Source organism: Hippopotamus amphibius, chromosome 3 (assembly GCF_030028045.1).
Source record: "Hippopotamus amphibius kiboko isolate mHipAmp2 chromosome 3, mHipAmp2.hap2, whole genome shotgun sequence".
Lineage (NCBI taxonomy): Eukaryota > Metazoa > Chordata > Mammalia > Artiodactyla > Hippopotamidae > Hippopotamus > Hippopotamus amphibius.
Genome location: NC_080188.1, coordinates 98,591,119 through 98,612,811, shown reverse-complemented (window position 1 = coordinate 98,612,811; position 21,693 = coordinate 98,591,119). Strand labels below are relative to the sequence as shown.

The 21,693-nt window shown below is 57.3% G+C and overlaps 1 protein-coding gene across 16 annotated transcripts; it reads left to right on the top strand.

Annotated features, from left to right (window-relative positions):
• Positions 1-1,895: 1,895 nt before the first annotated feature.
• Positions 1,896-21,208, top strand: ANO9 (anoctamin 9). 16 transcript variants are annotated; one of them, XM_057726375.1, is made up of 24 exons: positions 1,896-2,010; positions 8,327-8,401; positions 8,505-8,630; positions 8,834-8,979; positions 10,105-10,151; positions 10,279-10,337; positions 10,418-10,491; positions 10,670-10,804; positions 11,068-11,161; positions 11,270-11,330; positions 11,416-11,498; positions 11,669-11,773; positions 11,855-12,016; positions 12,100-12,136; positions 12,366-12,477; positions 18,214-18,271; positions 18,383-18,480; positions 18,622-18,749; positions 18,845-18,997; positions 19,776-19,923; positions 20,465-20,566; positions 20,637-20,730; positions 20,854-20,963; positions 21,054-21,208. In XM_057726375.1, exons 1-24 carry the CDS (start codon positions 2,005-2,007, stop codon positions 21,079-21,081), a joined length of 2,241 nt encoding a protein of 746 aa, XP_057582358.1. In that variant the 5' UTR covers positions 1,896-2,004; the 3' UTR covers positions 21,082-21,208. The 16 variants fall into 16 exon arrangements, 14 of the variants coding, with proteins under 14 accessions (XP_057582358.1, XP_057582357.1, XP_057582361.1 ...); XM_057726374.1 differs by having other exon boundaries at positions 11,065-11,161; XM_057726377.1 differs by lacking the exon at positions 1,896-2,010 and adding an exon at positions 5,132-5,201 and having other exon boundaries at positions 11,065-11,161.
• Positions 21,209-21,693: the final 485 nt, after the last annotated feature.

Here is a 21,693-nt window from a genome sequence, read left to right as displayed (position 1 = left end):
CCTACTTCCCACCCTTCATTGAGAGTAGGGGAGCTTCCACTGTGGGGTGAGGCCCAGGCTCCCTATCCTGCCCTCCCCCCGCCCGCAGGCTGGAGATGCTGCCGTGCCCAAGGGGCCACAGGTGCAGGCTCTTGAGCAACAAGCCTGCTGCATGTAATTTAGGTTCCCTCAGACCCTTGGAAGGTGGGAATGGGAAGAAGCAGTGTTTCTATAGCATCAAAATTGGGAATGCCAAATTAAGACACTGAGGAAGAGAGCAGCTGTGTAGATGCTGGCAGTGATGTCTGAGTGCGGGGAACTTGTACATTGTTTTAACATAATGAGAGTGTAAATGCAGACTGTCGTGAGCAGGCTGAGCCAGAGACCGGGCTGGGGGTGGGGTGGGGGGAGACGGAGAGTCCAGGAGCTGGCTGGTAACATGGATCTTGAGTTTGGATTACTCGTGCTCAGCACCTCTTTTCCTGAGCTCTAACACAGCATTTGAGGCCCTCTCGCCTGTGGCAGAGACCACTGGGTGCCCCCAGGGTCCATCTACCTTCTTCCTTAGGAAAAGTGATCATATTTCCCAGGCTTCCTTGCAGTAAGGTGTGGCCACGTGGCTGACTACACGCAGGCTGGAGTACCCTTCCTTCATCCTTTGCTCTTCCTGCTGTCTGGAATGTGGGTGTGATGCCTGGAGCTTGAGCAGCCATTTTGAACCATGTGGTGGGTCTATGTGCTTTCAGTGACAGAGCAACAAGTTAATAACCAGTCCTGGCAGGACTGCCTCCAGATGTCATTTATGGGAGAGAGAAGCATAGAGGCTTGTTTAAGCCACTGCTTTTTGGGGTTTTCTGTCACCCCAATCTTGATGCATTTATCTAGGTTTGCTCTATCACAGTTGCACAGCTTCTGTGCTGCCAGTTCCCTCTGTTGTCTTTGTCACTTCATAGTTCAGTCCCTGCAGCTGTCACAGCCTGCCATGGGGTCCCCCAAACAGAAATGTGGGTGGGGCCATATTATCCCTGGGGGAACCTGGAGCAAAAGCGTCAACCACCGGTCCACACTGTAGGCCTGCCTGGGCTGCACAGTGCTAAATCCTGACATCAGGGTGCCCCTTGTGACACTGTGGGTGCTCCCTGCTCTCCTCCAGCTGCCCCCATGCTGCTCAGTGTCTCCACCTGTCTTCCCTCCTGAGCTCCTGCCCTGGTCCTCAGCTTCCCAGCAGCTGTCAGGGCCAGGATACCCCACCTCCCTGGCCCACGGGACCGTCTCTCTCAGGTGGCCCAGAGCCTCCTCCAGCTGGTGCCCCCGAAAGAACGCAGAATGTGGTAGAGCTGCCCTGTCGGTACTTCATTCCCCAACCTCCACCCCTGGCCAGCGATCTGTCCTCAGGACCCTAAGGGCTCCCCCTCCCCCAGCTGGGGTCCACAGATCAGGGGCTCAGGGTGGGAGCAGACTTTCTTTCTGAGGTCTGTTCATCTTCAATCCTCGGGGCTCCAGTTTCTCCTCTAAGGGAATCCACACTAGACTTGAAAGGGTTGGAGGCTGGGAGCTCTGGAGGGGCCTGGGGAAGGTGTGTCCTGGGGTCAGAGAGAGTGAAGGTGAGCGGGGAGCTGCAGGTCATCGGAGAGCGCTCCCTGCCCCCTACGAGGATGCCAACCTAGCCCCGCGTGGCAGGGGAAACGCCCCCCTGCAGGTGAGGGCAAGAGCTTCGGGTCGGGTACAGAGTCCCCGGGACGGTGTCCCGGGCCCCGGGGCTGGGGGGAGGAGTGTGCCTTCCGGCCCGCGGGCCACTGGCTCCGCCCCGACTGCACCTGGCGGCACGGGCACCTGAGGAGGAGGACGCGGAGGGAGGGGAGGGTAGAGGATGGGAGGAGGGAGGGGTGAGTCCCACGCGGAAGTCGGGTGAGAGCGCTGCGCGGCCTCGCAGCCACACTCCGTGGGAACCGGCGCTGGCCCTGCCGGCCCCTCCGACCTCTCCCGCCCGGCGCCCAGCGCGGCCACCTGCATCCAGCATCCAGCATGCTGGTGAGTCCGCGCGAGGCCACACCCCCCCGGACCCCTCCCGGCGGCCCTGCCCCCCTCACCTGGAGGGCGCCTGAGCGGCGGGGGGGGGGGGGGGGGCCGGGGAGACCCGCGCGGGGGGGCGGGTCCCTCGGCCGGGCTGGGATTGAGGCTGGGCCGAGGAGGGCGTCTCCTCGTGAGTGAGGGGCTTCGATGGGGAGGGGGTGTCCACCCCCTGGGCCCCGCCCGAGCCAGGGGTCGTGGGTCCCTCCGGCCGAGCTCTCAGGGTGCGTGGTGAAGGCGTGGCCACCCCTGGGCCCTGAGCCAGGAGGAGGACCCCAGCCCCTGCAGCTCTGTCCGGAGGGGAGGAGGCTGTGGCTTCCAGGGTGGGCTGACCTGGGGTTGGGGAGGCCCAGGGTGGCCAGCTGGGCTCTCTGCAACCTAGGGGTTCTGCCTAGGCAGTGGTGGGGGCCCGCTGAGGGCTGGATTCTCATTCTGGGGGCAGAGCAGGAGGCTGTGGGGGCCTTGGGGAGGCAGGTGGGAGAGGACCCTGGGAAGACTTCTTGTCTTCCCCCTGGCAACAGGGAAGAGGGCTCTGGGGCTGGGGCAGCCCTTGGCAGCCTGGGAGGAAACCCAGCCGAGGTGGAGAGCGAAACCAGCCTCCCACTTGTCCTCCTCCGGACACTCCCGGGTGTGGGCCAAGCGGGCGGCCTCTCACTCTGCCCCAGCCCTTCCAGGGCCGGCTCTGGAGGCCTGGCTGCTAAGGCTGGCATGTGGGCACCTGCTGGCCTGATCCTGGGCTCCCCCGGCCGCCCTTTCCTCGCATGCTGGCCCTGAGCTGGGGTGGAAGGGAGCCTGGGGCTGGCAGGGGTGGGTGGGGAGGAAACACCTGGTTTGACTAAGGCAAGAGGACCAACCCTTGGAAAAAGACTGATGCAGACAGCAGAGAGAACTAGCTGGGCCAGCTGGGTCTGAGCACGCCCTTCCCCTGCTGAGACCCCTTCTGCGGTGCCCCGCTGCCCCCGCTGAAGTCCAGGCCACCAGCTGCCTGAGTGGCCCTCTGTGGTCTGGCTGCTGCTGACCACCAGTCTCACCTCCTGGCAGCTCCCTTCTTGCCCTTTATGCTTCTGTAGAGCTGAAGTGCTGAGTCCTGAGTCCCTGGGAGGAAGTCGGTACCAAGTCCCTGGACACCAATTGCACATGGCCCCTCAGGGCCTGTCCATACCACAAGGGCAGGCTCTGGGCCACCTCCCCTGCCAAGTAGGCCCCTGCTCTCCAGGCCCGTGTCCACGCACACCATGCACTGCCTGTGAGGGAGGCACACAGAGCAGGCCGTGTCTGGGGGGGGTGGGGACAGACACTTGGAAGGATGACCTGACAAATGAGACAGATGGACAGCGGAAGGGAGGAGGGAAGGAGGGGCGGAAGCGAGGAGGGAGGCAGATGACAGGACTCCGAAGATGAGGAAGATGAGGAAGCAGGGGCTTCTCTGGTGGTCCAGTGGTTAAGACTTGGTGCTTACACTTCAGGGGGCAGGGTTCAATCCCTGGTCTGGGTGCTAAGATCCCACATGCCAGGCGGCGCGGCCAAAAAAAAAAAGTTCATGCTCAGTGGTGGGCGCAGGAGGGTCCCTTCGCTGGGTGATGAAACCACACCATGCTGGTGGGGCCCAGCCAGGAGGATGCAGAGTGCGGGCCAGGCTGTGGTGTGACCCTTAGCACAAGGTGGGCCATGGATAGTGAGGGGAGGCCCGCGTGTGCCATGTGCAGCTGGGGTGATGTCACACGGGTGCCCCAGGTAGCCTGCCGGGCCAGGACTGGTCAGGAGCTGGGTGGCAGTCACATCCACCCTGCCAGTGACCTGGAGGCTGGCCTGGCAAGGATCAGACAGAGGCAGGACTCCCCCAGCTCCTGCTCTCAAGTCTGGAAGGTCTCCCAGGAGCTGTAGCATCTTAAGAAGTTTCCTCATGTGGCACGCATGGGTGAGCCCACTGGGACTCTGGCCTGTGCCAAGCCCTGGGCCCTGGCCCACCAGAGGAGTGGCCTGCAGGGGGTGGGGGCTGGAAGGCCAAAGGGAGGTCAGCAGAGAGCGGGTGGCCAGAGCCTGCCCTCATGTCCATGTGCACGGATTTTCTGGGGTCTGCACATGGTGGGGCTGGGACCCCTGAGGCCAAGGGTGCCAGGATAGCCCCTGTTTCTGCCCTGGGGGTCTGGGAGCCTGATGGGCACACATGGCTTTCTGGAGGTGGAGCCTGATGGGTGGGGACACGGGGCCCCCGGACACCTTGCTTTGGGTGCACCAAGCAGTCTGGTTTGCTGGAGGTGGGGGTAACTTCAGGGGAGCCTGGTTCCCATCCATGAAGGCCTCTCTCCCTGGAGGACAGGTGGACAGATGGACAGCCTGATCCTGGAGGCTGGGGCTGGTGAGCCCAGAGTGTATGGGAAACAGATGCTCAGGACCTGGTCCCTGTCCAACTGTGGGGTGCTGGGTGGCTAGACCAGGGCTGGGAGGGGGTACTCAGACCTGCCTGCTCCTGTGACTGCCGGCCTATCGCCCAAGGGTGACCAGGTCATGACCAGGGCAACCCCGAGGTGTGCATGTACCTTTGCCCTTGGGGAGGGATGTCTCTGTTGGGTGGCCCAAATCAATGGTGGGGGCCAGTGCCTGTAGGACACCCCTGGTCCAGACCACATACCAGCCTCCAGGGAAGATTGAGTCCCCCTTTTCCAAGAGGCTCTGGGTAGTGTCCCAAAGCCGTGCGATGTCTCTGGGGAGGAAGGGGTGTCTGGGACCCCAGAGCTGTACCAAGTCCAGCAGCCTCATTTCTGGGGCTGCCTGAGGGGCAGCCTCCCCCTACCACCTTTGTGGGTCCCTCGCAGACAGCCCCCCCCAGCCTCCCTCCTTCTGTCTGGATCCCAAAGTCCTGCCAGTCTGGCTTCCCTGCGCCATCCCTCCCTGCCCTGGGGTCCGGTCTCCCCTCTGCTTGTCCTACCAGTTCTTCAGCCTCAGGCGGGTGCTCATGTGAGGGATTCTCTCCTTTCAGCCTCTGCGGGACTGTCCACGAGGGACCCTCGAAAGGTCCTTGTGCAGAAGGTCCTGGGCCTGGGGAGAGATGGGGAGAGCCCCCCTCCTGGGTCTGCAGTCAAGCACGTGAGGGTCCGTTTCACTCATGTCTCATTCACTTCGTCCAACACAACACTTAGCCCCTACAGTGGGTGAGTCACAGAACCGGCTGCTGGTGACACAAATGTCCCTGGTCCCCTCCACCTGAGACTTTACTCTCTTCCCTGGTGCAGAGGCGCCTCAGCAAATCTATCTGAGAACTGAGAACAGCAGCTTTCTCCTCTGGCTCCAAACACAAGTGCAGATCTGAGGCCTGGGGGGAGCAGGGGTGGGGTGGGGGGGAGGCCCAGGGCCAGCGCTGGAGCAGGAGGAGGCGAGGCTGCCAGAGGGGGGGTGACCGCTCTCCAGGAAACTGGGGGCCGTGGGCCTGGTATGCACATTTTCCTAAAGAGGCACTGACAGCGGCAGAATCTCAGTGCCCAGGGCGAGGCGCGAACACGATGTCTACACTAGCCTTGGCTCCCCAGGACCTTGGCGTCCCATGCCCTAGAGGCTGCTGTTCTGTGGTTGGACTGGATGCATTTCTTGGCTTCTGTGATTGAGACAGAGGGGAGAGAAAGGGGGCAGGCCCAGGTCTGGTCCTGGACCCAGTAGTTCCTGGTGTGTATGGGGGTGGGGTGTTGGAGTCAAGTTCCAGATTTAGCAAAACAAAATAAAAAACAGGTACCTAGTAAATTGAATTTCACATAAACAACATTTTTTTTTTTTTAGTATAAGTATGTCCCATGCAATAATTGGGACATACTTATACTAAAAAGTATCTGTTGTTTATCTGAAATTCAAATGTGACTGGGTGGCCTATATTTTACCTGGCAACCCTCAAGGGTAGACTGGCTGGAGCAATCCAGTGAGGCTTTCTGGAGGAGGCAGGAATACGGTTGGGGAGGAGAAGGGGGAGCAGGTGGAGGGAGCGGCAGAGGCAAAGGCCTGGTGGTGAGCAGGACAGAGAGAAGTGGGGTCGGGTGTGACGCAGTGGGAGACTGAAGGCTTGTGAGCTGGTAGAGGGGCTGGGCCACCCTGGGGTGGTAGTGGGTGGTGGGCTGGCAGTGGGGGCCATGGTGGGGTGGGTGGCATCCAAACCATTCAGGGCAAGGCAGGTGCTCCAAGGGACACAGCTCTCAGAGGGCTCCCCACACCATTATCCCAGGGACGATGCAGGGTCCCTGTCTCCCTGGGGAGCTGCCAGCTGGGACACCGACTGGGGTCCCTCTCCCGGAGCACACAGCCTGGCCAGCCCTGTGCTGGGGCTACAGGATGCTTCCGGCATGGCATCAAGTGCCCCAAGGCTGGGAGAGGTGGGATCCCGCCCGAGGGCACACAGCCTTGGCACCCACTGGGCTCTTGGCTCCAAAGCCAGCGTCTTCCCCCAACCTGGGCCTCAGAGCTCCCTCTGCATGACCTGCTGTGACTGGTCCCCCACCTCCTGCATCCCCCACCCCCTTCAGCCCAGTGGCTCTTCCGGGGAAGGGGCCCTGGCTCACTTTATCACCAGCCCTCAGAGCCTGCTGTTTGCTTACTGGGAATAAATGAGGCCCCACGATGCACCCCCCAACCTGGATGCCAGTCCCAGCACCCTCCACTCCCCTGCCTTCTACTTGTGCAGTTTCTGAAGGTCTGTACATTCTCCTAAAGAGTCACAAGGATGGTGCAGGGTCCCTGTGCCCCATCACCTGGGGTGCTGGTCAAAGTGAAGAGCCTGACACGGCCGCCTTGACTCACGTCATCGGCTTTTCTGTGTGTGTCCTCTCCTGTTCCTGGGTTGTGCAGGGCCCCCTAGGACGTGGCATCATCGCCACATCTCCACGGCCCCTCCTGTCTGGGATGCTCCCTCTGTCCCTCCTTGTCCTTGGCTGCCTGATTCTTGTAGCTGCTTGTTCAGGCTCTGGTGAAAGTCCCTCTGACATCTTCTGCTGAGATGGGACCATGGGCTTTAGGGTGGGGACCACACACTATTGCATCACATCCTGTCAGAGGGTCTCTGATATTAATGACATTACCGTGACCTTGACCTTCTTCACCTGGGTCTGGTGCTCTGCCAGGTTTCTCCTCTGTAGGGTGACAGTTTATCCCTTTCATAGTTTCTTCATTAGTCACTGAGTCCAGCCCACCCTCAACAGGGAGGATTCTGCTCCCCTTCCCCTGGAGGGAGGAGCATAGAAGGACGTGTGCCTCTTCAGTGCTGCTGCATCTGCTAACAAAGAGGCAGGAGACTCAGAGGCTCTGCCCCACCCGCTTCCTCCTTAAGGTTCTGTCCGCTGGTTTCAGTGTCCCGGACGTGCGTGCAGCCATTGGTGCTGCACGGTTCCCAATGGACTTACTTTTAGGAAACTCAGTACCTTGTCACATGGGTCCCCAACGCCCCATGTGCAGCGGTGGCGGCCCTCATGTTCCTGTTGTGTGTAGTCACAGCACAGTGTCTTCATCCATTTTCGTACCGATGGGAACATGGGTTATTTCCATGATTTTGATATGAAATATGCTACTGTGAGTACCCCTGTCTGTCTCCAAGGGAGGTGGGGCGGAGCGGGGAGTGTCTGGGATGTTCAGCTTTGTCTCCCAAGTTCCTGCACCAGTGTGTGCGCCACGACGACACATGCGGATTCTGCTGAGTCACCGGGGCTTTTTTTTTCTTTTCTTTTTTGATGTATAGTTGATTTAAAACATTATATTAGTTTCAGGTGATTTTCAATATTATACTACATGCAATATTTTTATACATCACCTGGCTTTTATATTTTTTGTCTGTGCTGCATGGCTCATGGGATCTCAGTTCCCCAACCAGGTAGGGACCCTGTGCCCTGGCAGGGAAAGCACGGGATCCTCACCACTGGACTGCCAGGGAGCTCCCACACCTGGTCTTTTAAAGCTGTCTGACTGTGAAACATTTGCTACCAAAGGGTGGCAGGGGTGCTTCCTTGGTAACCTGGCCTGCGTGTTCTGCACGGTTCCTGGGTTCGAGTTCTACGTGTTCACCTTCTGAGTGCTCCTCTTCTGCAAAGTGCCTGTGTGCATCTTTGGCCCATTTTAAACTGGGTTGTCTGTCCTTTCCTATGAATTCTGGGAGCGCTTTGTGTATGTGTGCCAGCCACGTGTGCTGTAGTCTCTGTGTGTACACTCAGCCCCACCCAGAACTACCATCTTGGTGTCGGAGCACCCAGCCCAGGAAGCGCTCGTCAGCCGCATCGAGCCCCATCCTCCGTCTGCTCTTCACCCCCAGGGAGGAGAGACACTCGAGATCCTGGTGGGGACGGAAGGGGACAGCCTCCCGCTGATGGACATCAATGCTAGCGAGGTGAGTCTCTGCTCAACAGTCCCCCCGCCCCAGGGCCTGGTCCCACCCATGCCCCCATGCCCTGCACCTGGCCAGCCCTGGGCCCCACACCTCTTTCCTCTAGACCGAGGCCTCTGAGCTGTGGGACTATGTCCTTGTGGCTGATCGTTGCACCCAGAGAAACCCCAGGCAGGTCCAGCGGCGGCAGCAGTTCCTGGAAGAGCTTGAGAGGAAGGGCTTCTGCTACAAGGTGGGCGGGCTGAGGGCGTCTCCTGGGTGCAGGGGTCACAGCCGGGCGGGGGTGGGGGTGGGGGTGGATCCCGGGGTGGAGTCTGGGCAGGTGTCCTGTGGCCTGTGCCAGACTTGGAGGGGACAGGCCATTGGCCTTGGATGAAGGGGGAGGGTCCCAAGGTGGAGTAGAGGGTCCCATGCTGCGCCCCCCCCCACCCCCAGGTGAGGGAGGACCAGGAGAAGGTGTTCTTTGGGATCCGAGCTGACAACGGGATCTTTGACCGGTACTGCAGACTTCTTGTGCAGCCCGAGGATACTGCCCCCAGAGGGGAGCTGGCCAGGCTAACTTCCATCCCAGCCACCACCAGGTGAGAGGCGGGCCCAGAGTGGGGCCAGGAGGACCCTCCCACCCGCATGCTGGCCCAGATAAGCAGCAAGGCTCCCAGGCGTGGGCCCAGGGCAGAGGGCCCAGGCGGCAAGGGTGTGTGAGTCAGTCTCCATGTCTGTAATACGGGACAATGACAGTTCTCACCTCTTGGAGTGTTTAAAGTTTACACGTGACTATGTCCCTGGGATGCAGAATGGAAGCCAGCCGTAAATTGGGGGTGGGCAGAATTTGGAGAGGCCAAGAGGACCCTCCCAGACATCCCTCCTGGGCTCTGAGGTCATCTCCCTGGATTCAGGTCCCGACTTCTTTCCTCCGGACCTAGTGTCCCTCCCTGGACATCTATCCCCTGCCTCCCAGGCATGAAACACCTCCTCTCTCTACAAGCATCTGCTTCTCCCCACCCCGATCCTCCAGCCCTCCAAGCTGGCCCACCTGCCCTCTCCACACCCCTCCTGCATCGCCTTCCTGGCCCCAGCCCCAGCCCTCTGAACTCAGCCGGGGCCCAGTCAGGCAGACTAGCAGAGAACACTCCTGGAATCTGGATGTGAGGCAGTTGGGGGGATCCCTGTGAATACAGGAGAACTGTCTGGTCTTGGGAGGACACATGAGTAGCGGCATCTTGATGGGGCCTGAGAGGAGCAGGCTGTGGGGAGTGCCCTGGGAGGATGTTCCAGAGGAGCAGGACTCTGTAGTCAGATGCCTGGCATGTGCCACTTACTGGCTGTGTGGCCTTGGCCAAGTTACTCACCCTCTCTGAGCCTCAGTCGCCCCATAGACAAATGGCTCACAGGGGTGTAAAGAGGATTTGTGCAGAGAAAGGGTGTGCTCTGGACGAGTGGGGGCTCCAGGTGGGAGGTGTGATTGGAGGTGGGGGATCTGGGAGGCACTGTTGTAGCGCTGAGCATCAGGGCCCTGGGAAGAGAGGGACCACCCTGAGGGAGGCCCACCCTAAGAGGATTTAAGGAGGTGAGCTCCCAGATGAGTCCTGGATTCTGGGCTCTGGTCAGGTGGTCAGGGCAGGTGGTTTGGGGGCTCTGCCAGGACCAAGAGGGGCGTGGGACCCAGCCAGATAGAGGGCCATCCTGAGCCAGCTCTTGTGTTCCAGAATCCGAATTGTCAACTTTGTCCTGAATAGCAAGACGGCAGCCGGTGGTGAGGACCGGGTGGGCAGGCGGCCTCTGCAGCACCCACCAGGAAGGGCAGGCACGTGGGGAGGGCAGGGCAGGGTCCTCCCTCACCCCTCACTCCCTTCTGATTCGAGAATTCCTGTGGCCACCAGACAGGCTCCAGGACTTGGTGAAGGATGGGGTCTTTGAGGCCGGGTTCCCCCTGCACAAGGTGAGGGGTGGGCGGGCCGGGGGAGGACCGGAGGGCAGCGCTGAGGCAGGACGCTCTCACTGCCTGTCGCCTGTGCCCAGGGGGAGGAAGACCTGAAGAAGAAATGGGCCCGGTGGAGGACCATGTTCCAGGAGCAGCCCGTGGGCGACATCAGGTACTGTGGCCTGCGCCCCCGCAGAGAAACCGCGCCTCCAGCAGACAGCCGGGCGGGGCCCCCGCAGGGGCCACCGAGACGCGCTCCCTGAGCCCTCGCGCGGCGCGCCCTCACGTGGCCTTGGCTCCGGATGGTCACCCCCGGGGGAGTGGCCCTGACGGGGCGGCTGTGCCCGCAGGAACTACTTCGGTGAGAAGGTGGCCCTGTACTTCGCCTGGCTTGGCTGGTACACCTACATGCTGGTGCCCGCCGCGCTGGTGGGCCTCGTTGTCTTCCTCAGCGGGTTTGCGCATTTCGAAGCCAGCCAGATCAGGTGGGCGGGGTCAGGGAAGGGGCGGGGTCAGTGAAGGGGCGGGACACGGGCGGAGTCAGGGAAGCGGCGGGACTGGATTGTGGGGGTCAGGGAAGGGGCGGAGTCAGGGAAGGGGCGGTGCAGGGGTGGGGTCACAAAAGGGGCGGGATTGGGCGGGGTCGTGAATGGGCGGGACTGAGTGGGGCGGAGTCAGGAAGGGGCGGCTGGGGCGGGGTCCCACGAGGGAAGCGTAGCCACCAACCTGGTGCCTGCACCCCCAGCAGGGAGATCTGCGCGGCCCACGACATCTACATATGCCCCCGCAGCGACCACAACCCCACGTACCACCGGCTTTCAGAAACCTGCGCCTTTGCTAAGGTTTGAGCCTGGGGGCACCGAGGCCCCCCCCCCCGCGGGGAGGCGGGGCCCAGGGGGTCCTCCCGAGGATGCGGAGGCCGCCCCAGCCCCACGCGCTGCTCTCCGCAGCTCACCCACCTCTTTGACAACGAGGGCACCGTGCTGTTCGCCATCTTCATGGCGCTGTGGGGTGAGTCACGTGGCACCGTGGGGGCGACCAGAGCTCCGCGCGTGGCGGGGACCCACCGTGTGGCCTCTGCTTTCCCCCCGTGCAGCCACCGTGTTCCTGGAGTTGTGGAAGCGGGAGCGCGCCTGCGTGGTCCTGCAGTGGGACCTGTACGGGTGGGATGAGGACGAGGTGAGGCTGAGCCGGGTGACCCGACCCAGAGCCCAGGTGGCCCACACGAGTCAGCTGTGGGGGAGGGGTCCCCGTGTGAGGGGTCCCCGCGTGTGAGGTGCATCCCCGTGTGTGAGGGGTCCCCGCGTGTGAGGGTCCTGCGTCTGAGGCATGCGCGGTGCCGTCCACAGGAGGACATGGCCCTGGGGCTCACCGACAGCCCCGACTACCAGCTGCGGCTGCACCAGCACTCCTACCTCCGGAGCGCCGTGGTCTTCCTCCTGTCTCTGCTGATGGTACTCCTGGGGCTCCCAGGCTGGGGCTGGAGCACAGATGGGGCAGCCCCCTGAGCCCCGCCCGTCCTGCTCCCCGCCCAGATCTGCTTCATGATTGGCATGGCCCACCTCCTGGTGGTCTCCCGCGTCGTGGCCTCTGCCCTCTTCAGCTCGGCCTTGCCCTTCCTGGGGGAGCGGGTGACCACGGCCGTGGTGGTGACCGGGGCCCTGGTTCACTATGTGAGCATCCTCATCATGACCAAGGTAGGGGTCAGGGCAGGGGGCAATGGGGGTGGGGTGGGACTCTGCTGAGGTCCAAGGTGAGCCCTCCATCTCCCCTCCTGCAGATCAACAAATGTGTGGCCCTGAAGCTTTGTGACTTTGGTGAGAGGAGGACCCCCTCAGCCCCTCTCTGGCTTCTGGGGGGAGGATTCAGGGTGGAGGTCTTGGAGCCCTGGGGTGGGAGAAGGGAGCCTGTGAGAAGGCAGGGCCTCATGCGTGGGAGACAGGTGAGGGTCGCAGGTGTCCCTGAGCTGTCAGGATAGGGACAGGCTGGGCGTGGGCTGTCATCAGGGTGAAGAATGGGGGAGGGACGCCCCACATCTCATTCCAGAGAAGCCCAGGACCTTCTCAGAGCGAGAGAGGACGTTCACCCTCAGGTTCTTCATCCTGCAATTCTTTGCCCACTTCTCCTCCCTTATCTACATCGCCTTCATCCTGGGCAGGTAAGGGCCACCTGCTCCCACGTGCCTCCCTCTAACTCATTTTCCCCCTGCCTTGAAAACAGAAATGCCTGTTGTTTTTAACTTTTGAAATAAATCATGCTCAGAACATGTGGAAACCCAACATAGGAATATATGAAGGAAGCCCCCAGTGAACCCCAACTGTCCTGTGTGTCCCCAGAGATGACACTGTCTGTTTGTGGGGTCTTCCCAGAATTTTTTACTCATTTAAGTACACACACATACACCTATTGACATAAGTGGTTTTGTTGTGTAAATAATTGTATCTGCCTTACACTGAAAACGTACTATGGGCAGCTTCCATGTCTGCATGGATGGTGAGGCTTTGTTTCTGAAACCATACTATGAGCATTCTTTTGTGACATGTCCTTGAACTTATTTAACCACTTCGGTTGATGGACATTTGGGCTAATTCCTGTTTCAAGCTTAATAAATAAAGCTGCAGTGGGCAGCCCCCACATGCACATGCACACACGTGTACATACTTCCCCTTGCCTTCCTCATTAGTGAAATGAACCTTTTTGGTTCAATCAATATACATTTTCTTGTCTTTTCTGAAGAAAATAATTGCTCCACGTGTTCTCTGTGTTTGCTCAAATGTTGTAAGTTACATACATATTGCCAATGAATCCCAAACTCTCTACCAGAACTTATGTATGTGTGTATGTATGTATGTATGTATTTATTTGCTTGTGCTGGGTCTTAGTTGTGGCTCACCAGCTCCTTAGTTGTGGCATGCAAATTCTTAGTTGTGGCATGTGAATTCGTAGTTGCAGCATGCATGTGGGATCTGGTTCCCTGACCAGGGATTGAACCCGGGCCCCCTGCATTGGGAGCTTGGAGTCTGTACCACCTGGGAACACTCCTTCCGAGTTCTTTTATGCTCTTTCTTTGATTGGTCTCCGATTCTGCTGTTAGAGACCTTTCTTAGATGTCTTTTATTTCTGGCCAGCTGTCTGTAATTGAGAAAGGCATGTGCCAGTGGCTTTGCTGTGGACCACGTGTCTCCTGTCAGGACCTCTTGTTCTGTCTGTTCCTGAAGGGGAATCCCAGTTCTCCTGCCAGAGGCAGAAGAATGCCCGTCAGCATGCCAGGAGCCCATCTGGGGAAGGGACAGTGTGGGGTCTCAGTGTCCACAGGCCCAACCCTGTGATCTGAATCTTTGGTTGTTCGACCCTCTAGAAGTGTCTCTGTCTTCTTGTGTGTGTGCGGTGGGGGGATTAGGGGTTGGTTAGGAGGCCCAGGGGTTCAGCTGGGCCTGCATCCCATTAGCGGGTGCCCCCAGTCTACCAGAGGTACCCAAGCCTGAGGGTGTTCCAGCCTCTCAGGCAGGGTTGCGAGGCTGTTCAGATGTCTGCCCTGCACCCTCAGATGCAGCATGATGTCTCGAGTGGGCTGCAGGCCTTGCCAGTTCCCCTCCACCTCTGAGGTGATGCCAGGCAGAGGGCGTCAGCAGCCAGCCATTTCAATAGAAAGTTGGGAGTGCGCATTTAAATGGAGAGAGACATTGCGCAAGCAACCTCCAAAAATGCTGTGCTGATGCACAAAGCCACACACTGTGTATGTGACTGCACACTCCATGTTGATCTGATGAACAAAGACTGTTCATCTTTAAAGATGCCTTATTAATACCTACTAGTGAGAATCCAGCATCTTTCCAGATATTTATTGGCCATTAAATTTCTCTTCCTATAAATTGTTCATATCATCTGAGCATTTTTGTAACATCAAGGTCAAGTGGATTCTCTTCTGACTCTATCAGTTTCTTAAAATCATGTCATGTTTTATTTATTTATTTTAAAATTTATTTATTTATTTATTTGTTGGCTGCATTGGGGCTTTGTTGCTGTGCACGTGCTTTCACTAGTTGTGGCAAGCGGGGGCTACTCTTCGTTGCAGTGCTTGGGCTTCTCATTGTGGTGGCTTCTCTTGTTGCGGAGCACGGGCTCTAGGCTCATGGGCTTCAGTAGTTGTGGCATGCAGGCTCAAGAGCTGTGGCTCACAGGCTTAGTTGCTCTGTGGCATGTGGGATCTTCCCAGACCAGGGATCGAACCTATGTCCCCTGCATTGGCAGGTGGATTCTTTTTTTTTTTCCTCTGTTTTATTTTTTTATTGAAATATAGTTGTACAATATTATATAAGATACAGGTATACAATATAGTGATTCACAATTTTTAAAGGTTATACTCCCTTTATAGTTATTATAAAATATTGGCTATATACCCATGTTGTACAATATATCCTTGTAGCTTATTCTACACATAGTAGTTTGTGCCTCTTATCCCCTACTCCTATATCACCCCTCCCTCTTCCCTCATTCTAGCTGTTTGTTGCTTTATATATATATATATTTTTAACTTTTTATTTTTTTTACTTTTTACAATAAACTGCATATATTTAGAGTACAATTTGGTATCCCAATCTCCCAATTCATTCCCCCCTAACCCTCCCCGCTTTCCCCACTTGGTGTCCATGTTTGTTCTCTACATCTGTGTCTCTATTTCTGCCTTGCAAACGGGTTGATTTGTACCATTTTTCTATAGTCCGCATATATATGTTAATATACGATATTTGTTTTTCTCTTTCTGACTCACTTCACCCTGTATGACTGTCTCTAGGTCCATCCATGTCTCTACAAATGTCCCAGTTTCATTGCTTTTTACAGCTGAGTGATATTCCATTGTATATACGTACCACATCCTTTTTATCCATTCATCTGTTGATGGACATTTAGGTTGCTTCCATGTCCTGGCTATTGTAAATAGTGCTGCAGTTGGAGTGTATGTGTCTTTTTGCATTATGGTTTTCTCTGGGTATATGCCCAACAGTGGGATTGCTGGGTCATATGCAAACTCTATTTTTAGTTTTTCAAGGAAACTCCATACTGTTCTCCATGGTGGCTGTCTCCATTTACATTCCCACCAACAGTGCAAGAGTGTTCCCTTTTCTCCACACTCTCTCCAGCATTTACTGTTTGTAGATTTTCTGATGATGCCCATTCTAACTGGTGTGAGGTGATACCTCATTGTAGTTTTGATTTGCATTTCTCTAATAATTAGTGATGTTCAGCAGATTTTCATATGCCTCTTGGCCAACCGTATGTCTTCTTTGGAGAAATGCCTATGTAGGTCTTCTGCCCATTTTTTGATTGGGTTGTTTGTTTTTTTGATATTAAGTGTAACAGTTAAAGTCTTAATTTCCAAGAGGGCTTTTTTTTGTCCTCTATTTTGTTTATAGCGTCCTTTTCTTATTCCCATAGATACAGTACTCTCTTGAAGATACCAGTGTTCTTTTTCCCCCTTAAGTTCTCATCTGTCTCCTCATTATCTCATCTCCTGAGGGTCCATCTTCCTGTTCCTTTATCCTAGTCCTTCTCTTTGTGCAGCTGGTTTTCCTCGTGACTAAAGATTTGTAGCTCTGTGTTCATGTTGAAGAAGGAAGGACTGAGTTGGTTTTCCCTGGCAGGATGGGGTATGTCTTTATGATAACTCCTGTCCGCTGACACTCGCATTCTATCCTAAGTGCCCACATCCATTGGCCCTCACTGCACAGGAGCCCTATGGGGCAGGGACTCTAAACCCCACCTCACAGATGAGTTGACCCAGGCACAGAAAGGCTAAGAAACTACCTCAGGGTCCAACAGTAAGAAGACAGACGCCCGAGTCTGGGCCCTTCTGTGCCCCTGTATGTGGCATCTCTGGGAAAAGGAGGTGAAAGCCTGTCCAGCCACTCGTGTTCCTCTGGAGGCAGTTTCTTTTTTGTCACGAGGTTTATCAGCACATTCCTTTATAATTCCTGTTTTTCATGCCGTGCTCAAAAAGGCCTCCCCCTCCTCAAAATTAAAAATGTGTTCAGCTCTGACTTCCTTTAGTTGGTTATGGTTTCCACATTTTAAACCTTCATTCTTTGATTCAGAAGGAATCACAGGAATTTGTTTTGCTGCAGGGGGCAAAGGAGGGAAGCCTGGGACTTCCTAGGTGGCGCAGTGGTAAAGAATCCGCCTGCCAATGCAAGGGACACGGGTTCGAGCCCTGCCCTGGGAAGATTCCACATGCCACGGAGCAACTAAGCCCGTGCGCCTTAAAAAATAAAAAAAAAAAAGAAAAAAAAAAAAAAAAAGGAGGGAAGCCTGTTCTGTTGTTCAAGCGACTGCCAGTTGTCCCCAAGCCATTTGTTGACTGTTCCATCACCACCACCACCCTTCTGCCACATTCCAAGCTCCATCATTCACCTGGATATTTTGGTCTTTTGTGGATGCTGGTAATTTTAGTCCAGTACCTTGCTGTGTAATTATTCCCGTGTTACGCTCTACTGTCAGATAGGGCTGGCGTTAATTTTCTTTTTCTCTTCTTTTTCACTTTTCCTTTTTTTGTAGTTATTTACGTTTATTATTCTAGGTGAACTTTAAAATAATTTTTGTCGAACTCCATTAAAATTCTGTGGGACTTAGCTTAAGATTACAGTGAAATTATACTTTCTTTTAGGTAAAATTGACATAGACACTGTATTAATTTTCTATTACTGACCACAACTTCGTGGCTTTAGACAACACACATTGTGTACAGTTCTAGAGGCCAAGAGTCCAACATGGGTCTCACTGGGCTAAAATCAAGGTGTCAGCAGGGCTGTGCTCTGTCTGGAGGCCTAGGGCAGAATACACACTTGTTTTTTTCAGCTGCTAGAGGCTGCCTGGCCCCTCCCTCCTGTCTGCAGAGCCATCGGAGTCAGGCTGAGTCCTTCTCATCCTGCCCTCTATGGCTCTCCCTCTTCCTCATTTAAGGGCACACCCAGAGAATCCCAGATTCTCTCTCCACTTTAAGGTCAGCTGATTGGCAACCGGAACACCAGCTGCCACGTCAGATGACATATTCACAGGTTCCAGGAATTAGGACATGGTGTCTTTGGGGGCCTGTCATTCTATCACAAAAATACAACCCTAAGTTTTCCTATCAAAGAACAAGGACTTCTCTATTCAAGTCTTGTTTTAATGTTCTTTAGCTGTTTTCTAGTTTTCTTCATATGGTCCCTCAGATTTCCTGTTAATTTCACTCTAATTATTTTACAGTTTTTGCTGCTATGTGTGACATGTATTTCCTCCTGCTACATTTCTCAGTGGTTCTGTTGCATCTAGGAAAGGGAAGGGGAAGGGAGTCGCGCTTGGTATCAATCGTGTCTACTGTGAGCATTTGTCAGTGGGTTTAGCTGCCCAGTTGCTCAGTTGATATACTCTGCTTTTCCAGATATATAATTGTATTGTCAAAAATAATTTTTTCTTTTGCAAATTTACACTATTCTGGAATAGTAGTTGTCATGAATGGTAACAGGAGTGCTTACAGGATTTCACCATTCAGCATGAGCCTGACATTTGGTTTAATACATACTTTTTTAAATCATGTTTTTATCATGGAAATCAGGTGATTTAAACACAAAGTAGCCCTATGTGCAGTTACCATGGGAGAAACTGAGGCCACTCCTGGGCCTTGTCTGAGCCTGTGAACAGCTGAGCTGTCCCCTGTGCACGTGTGTGCGCACGCTGGCCTGTGCGCCCACGGGTGTGTCTGGGTATGAGCCGCACATCCAGCACCCAGCCTCTGCTCACCTGCGGGGTGGGTCTCCTTCCATCCTGCCAGGGCCCACTACTCCCCCCCCCCGCCCCCCTGCCCACACCCAGTCAGAGGCAAGGTCCTGCCCCTCCCTCAGCCTCCTGTCCTTCCCAGGATCAATGGTCACCCGGGGAAGTCTGTGCGCCTGGCAGGGCTGTGGAAGCTGGAGGAGGTCAGTCTGTCCTGGAGGCCTTACTGCCCTTTTCCTGAACTGCCCTCCCTCCCGCTCTCCCCGTGGACACCCCCACGACCCGAGCTCGACCTCCCATCCTTGCCCCCGCAGTGCCATCTCAGCGGCTGCATGATGGACCTGTTCGTGCAAATGGCCACCATCATGGGTCTGAAACAGACGCTCAGCAACTGCATGGAGTACCTGCGCCCGTGAGGACCCCCTCCCTCCTCGGGCACCTCCCTCACGGCAGGGGTCATCTGAACCTGCAGGACCCCACCTCCCAGAGCCATCCGCCCCGAGGGGCCCTCAGCCCCCCTCCCCGCCCCCCACCCGGTTCTCCTCCCCCCCAGGTGGCTGGCCCACAAATGTCGCTCGATGCGGGCCATGTCCCAGGACCCCGAGCTGAGGCACTGGCAGCACAACTACCGCCTGAACCCGGTCAACACTTTCAGCCTGTTCGACGAGTTCATGGAGATGAGTACGCAGGGCGGGGCTGGGGGCAGAGGGGGTGGGCGCGTGGGGGCTCGGGTTGGGGGCTCAGGGTGACGACCCCCCCCCCCCCACCGCCCCCAGTGATCCAGTACGGCTTCACCACGATCTTCGTGGCTGCCTTCCCACTCGCCCCACTGCTCGCACTCTTCAGCAATCTCGTGGAGATCCGCCTGGACGCCATCAAGATGGTCCGGCTGCAGCGGCGCCTGGTGCCACGCAAGGCCAAGGACATCGGTCAGGGTCCTGACGGGGCAGCCGGAGACAGGGCGCTTCCGCGGGAGGGTGGGGGGCGGGGCGGCGAGGCACGCTGGGGCCATGGGGGCAAGACGAGGCCCTCACCCCGTAGACAGCCCCCAGCCCTTCCCCGGAGTCTGCCTAGGTTGGAGGTTGGGCCCTGGGGGCGGGGGGACTCAGACCCCAGGAAGAGGTGGGGCTGCAGGCACCTCGCCGGCCCCTCCCCTGCACACCAGCATGTGGTCAGGAGGCCATCAGCCGCCCAGGGCAAGCGGTGCAGAACAGTGGACTCTCAGAGCAGGGAGCTGAGGGAGACGGTCCAGCAGCTGGGGACAGGAACTGAGAACATGTGGCCTCAGTCACCTAGATTGGCCTTGCTGAGGTGGACAGGTGTCAGGGACGAAGCTAAGAGATGGGGTGCTGGACACAGGTAGCAGGAGAGAGAAGTGTGAGGAAGGCCTCAGTCTTGGCACCAGGTTAAGGGGTTCATCTTGGGAGAGGGGACCCAGGAGGTGGAGCAAGCCTGGGGAAGCTGAAGGGTTCCGGCAATAAGATGGGGGATGGAAACCTGAGCCCCTCCCTGTCCACAGCAAGAGGGGGGTGCAGGAGAGCAGAGGCTGCTCTCTGTTGGCCACGGCCCAGCGCTTCCTCATCAGAGACCTGGCCCTGCGGCTGCCACGGGCAGAGGCTCGACAAGGCTCCCAGCTTTGGGGGATCACTGGGGGAAGCAGGGGCGGCAGTGCAGGCAGACCAGGCCTCACCCACTGCTGTGGCCCAGGGACCTGGCTGCAGGTGCTGGAGATCATCGGTGTGCTGGCAGTCATTGCCAACGGGATGGTCATCGCCTTCACATCTGAGTTCATCCCCCGAGTGGTGTACAAGTACCGCTATGGCCCGTGCCGGCAGGGGGCCCACCCTGCAGTCGAGTAAGGGGACACTGCCACACAGCCCCTGGGGGAGCCTCAAGCTGTGCAGAGATGCCTGGGAAACTGGCCCAACCACCTCCCAGCCCCAGCGGAGCCCAGGGAAGGGCTCAATGCTACCAGTATCACTGGGGGTGGCCTGCCATCCCACACCAACCTGCAGAGCCTGGGTGGACCCCAGGGGGTTAAAGTCCTAGAACCAGCTGCTTTCTGAGCAAGTAGTACCAGAATGGCTCCCCTTCCCAAGTCAGATGCTTCATGGTCTGCACGCTGTCCTCATCCAGTTCCTCCAGCCCTGCAGGGGGCTGAGGTCTCCAGGGATCTCCCCCAGGAACGCTGCCCTCAGCCCCCGGCAAGGATGGCAGGTGGTAGCACCTGCGCGTACTTTCGGCCTCCCCCAGGGCCCCCTCTCCCATGTGCAGAGATGAAGGAGGGGGTCTGCACGGTGGCCCACCCTGATGGCCCCCACCAGGCAGGGGCGGGTTCCAAGCCAGCACCCCGGAAGCCTGAAGGGGCCACACCAAGCTCCTCTTCCCTCCCCCAGCTGCCTCACGGGCTACGTCAACCACAGCCTATCCGTGTTCTACACCAAGGACTTCCAGGACCCTGTCAAAATAGAAGGCTCGGAGAACGTGACCGAGTGCAGGTCTGGACCCCCATCCTGTGAGCACCCTCTGAACTCCTGACCCCTGACCTCAGGTGCTCCTCCCGCGCAGGTACCGAGACTACGGCACCACTCAGAACTCCAGCTTCACTGAGCAGTCCTGGTTTCTCCTGGCCATCCGCCTGGCCTTCCTCATCCTCTTCGAGGTGAGCCAACATTGGGGACGGGCCCTAGGACGAGGCAGCTCTCTCCAGCCCTCGCTGGGCGCCCTGACCCCTAAAACCCCTGCCCAGCCCGTCTTGACCTCCCCACCCTGCCCCTCCCCCCAGCACGTGGCCTTATGCATCAAGCTCATTGCTGCCTGGTTTGTGCCTGACGTCCCTCAGTCGGTGAAGAACGAAGTCCTGAAGAAGAAGTACCAGAGGCTCTGGCTTAAGAGGTGGGGAGGCAGGGCTGGCCGGGAGGGGCTGCACGGGTCTGGGGTAGGGCCTGGCCCCTGAGCCTCATTCAACTCCATTCTTACCTCCAGCTCCAGCCCCAAGAGCACAGACGTGTAGGGGACCCAGAGCTGGCCAGGAGGTGCTGGTGCATGGAGGCCCAGACTCAGAGCTGCCACCACCACCTCCCACCCCAGCCCTGGCTGTGTGTGTGTGTGTGTGTGTGTGTGTGTGTGTGTGTGTGTGTGTGTGTGTGTGTGTGTGTGTGTGTGTGTGTGTGTGTGTGTGTGTGTGTGTGTGTGTGTGTGTGTGTGTGTGTGTGTGTGTGTGTGTGTGTGTGTGTGTGTGTGTGTGTGTGTGTGTGTGTGTGTGTGTGTGTACATGCCCAGGGGGCTTTAAGAAGACCCACGTATATGTGGGGGTCCTGGGAGCCCCTATATGTTTGGGGTGTCTGAGCTCTGAGTGACCCCTGCCTGCCACCCATAGAACTGGGGCGGGGGAGGGGGGCAGGAGATGGGCGAGCTTCTCCTGCAGTCACAACGCGGGAAAACTGGCCCAGTTTCCGGGGCCTCCCTCTAACTTCTGGGCCCCAGATCCTGCCCCACCGCGCTGGCTCCCCTCAACCGGCATGATTTTCTATAATAAAATAAAACTTCTCTGTGCAGATTTCCAGCCCTCTGGCAGATTACGTCTGCCCTCAGAGCTAGCTGGGCAACAGGCCTGATGGGGAGG

What these genes read in the sequence shown, in the direction of transcription:
- ANO9 (XM_057726374.1), top strand. An exon ending in GGAAGGGCTTCTGCTACAAG is followed by an intron (nt 8,631 to 8,833) that starts GTGGGCGGGCTG and finishes CCCCACCCCCAG; the next exon opens with GTGAGGGAGGACCAGGAGAA. An exon ending in GCATCCTCATCATGACCAAG is followed by an intron (nt 12,017 to 12,099) that starts GTAGGGGTCAGG and finishes CCCCTCCTGCAG; the next exon opens with ATCAACAAATGTGTGGCCCT.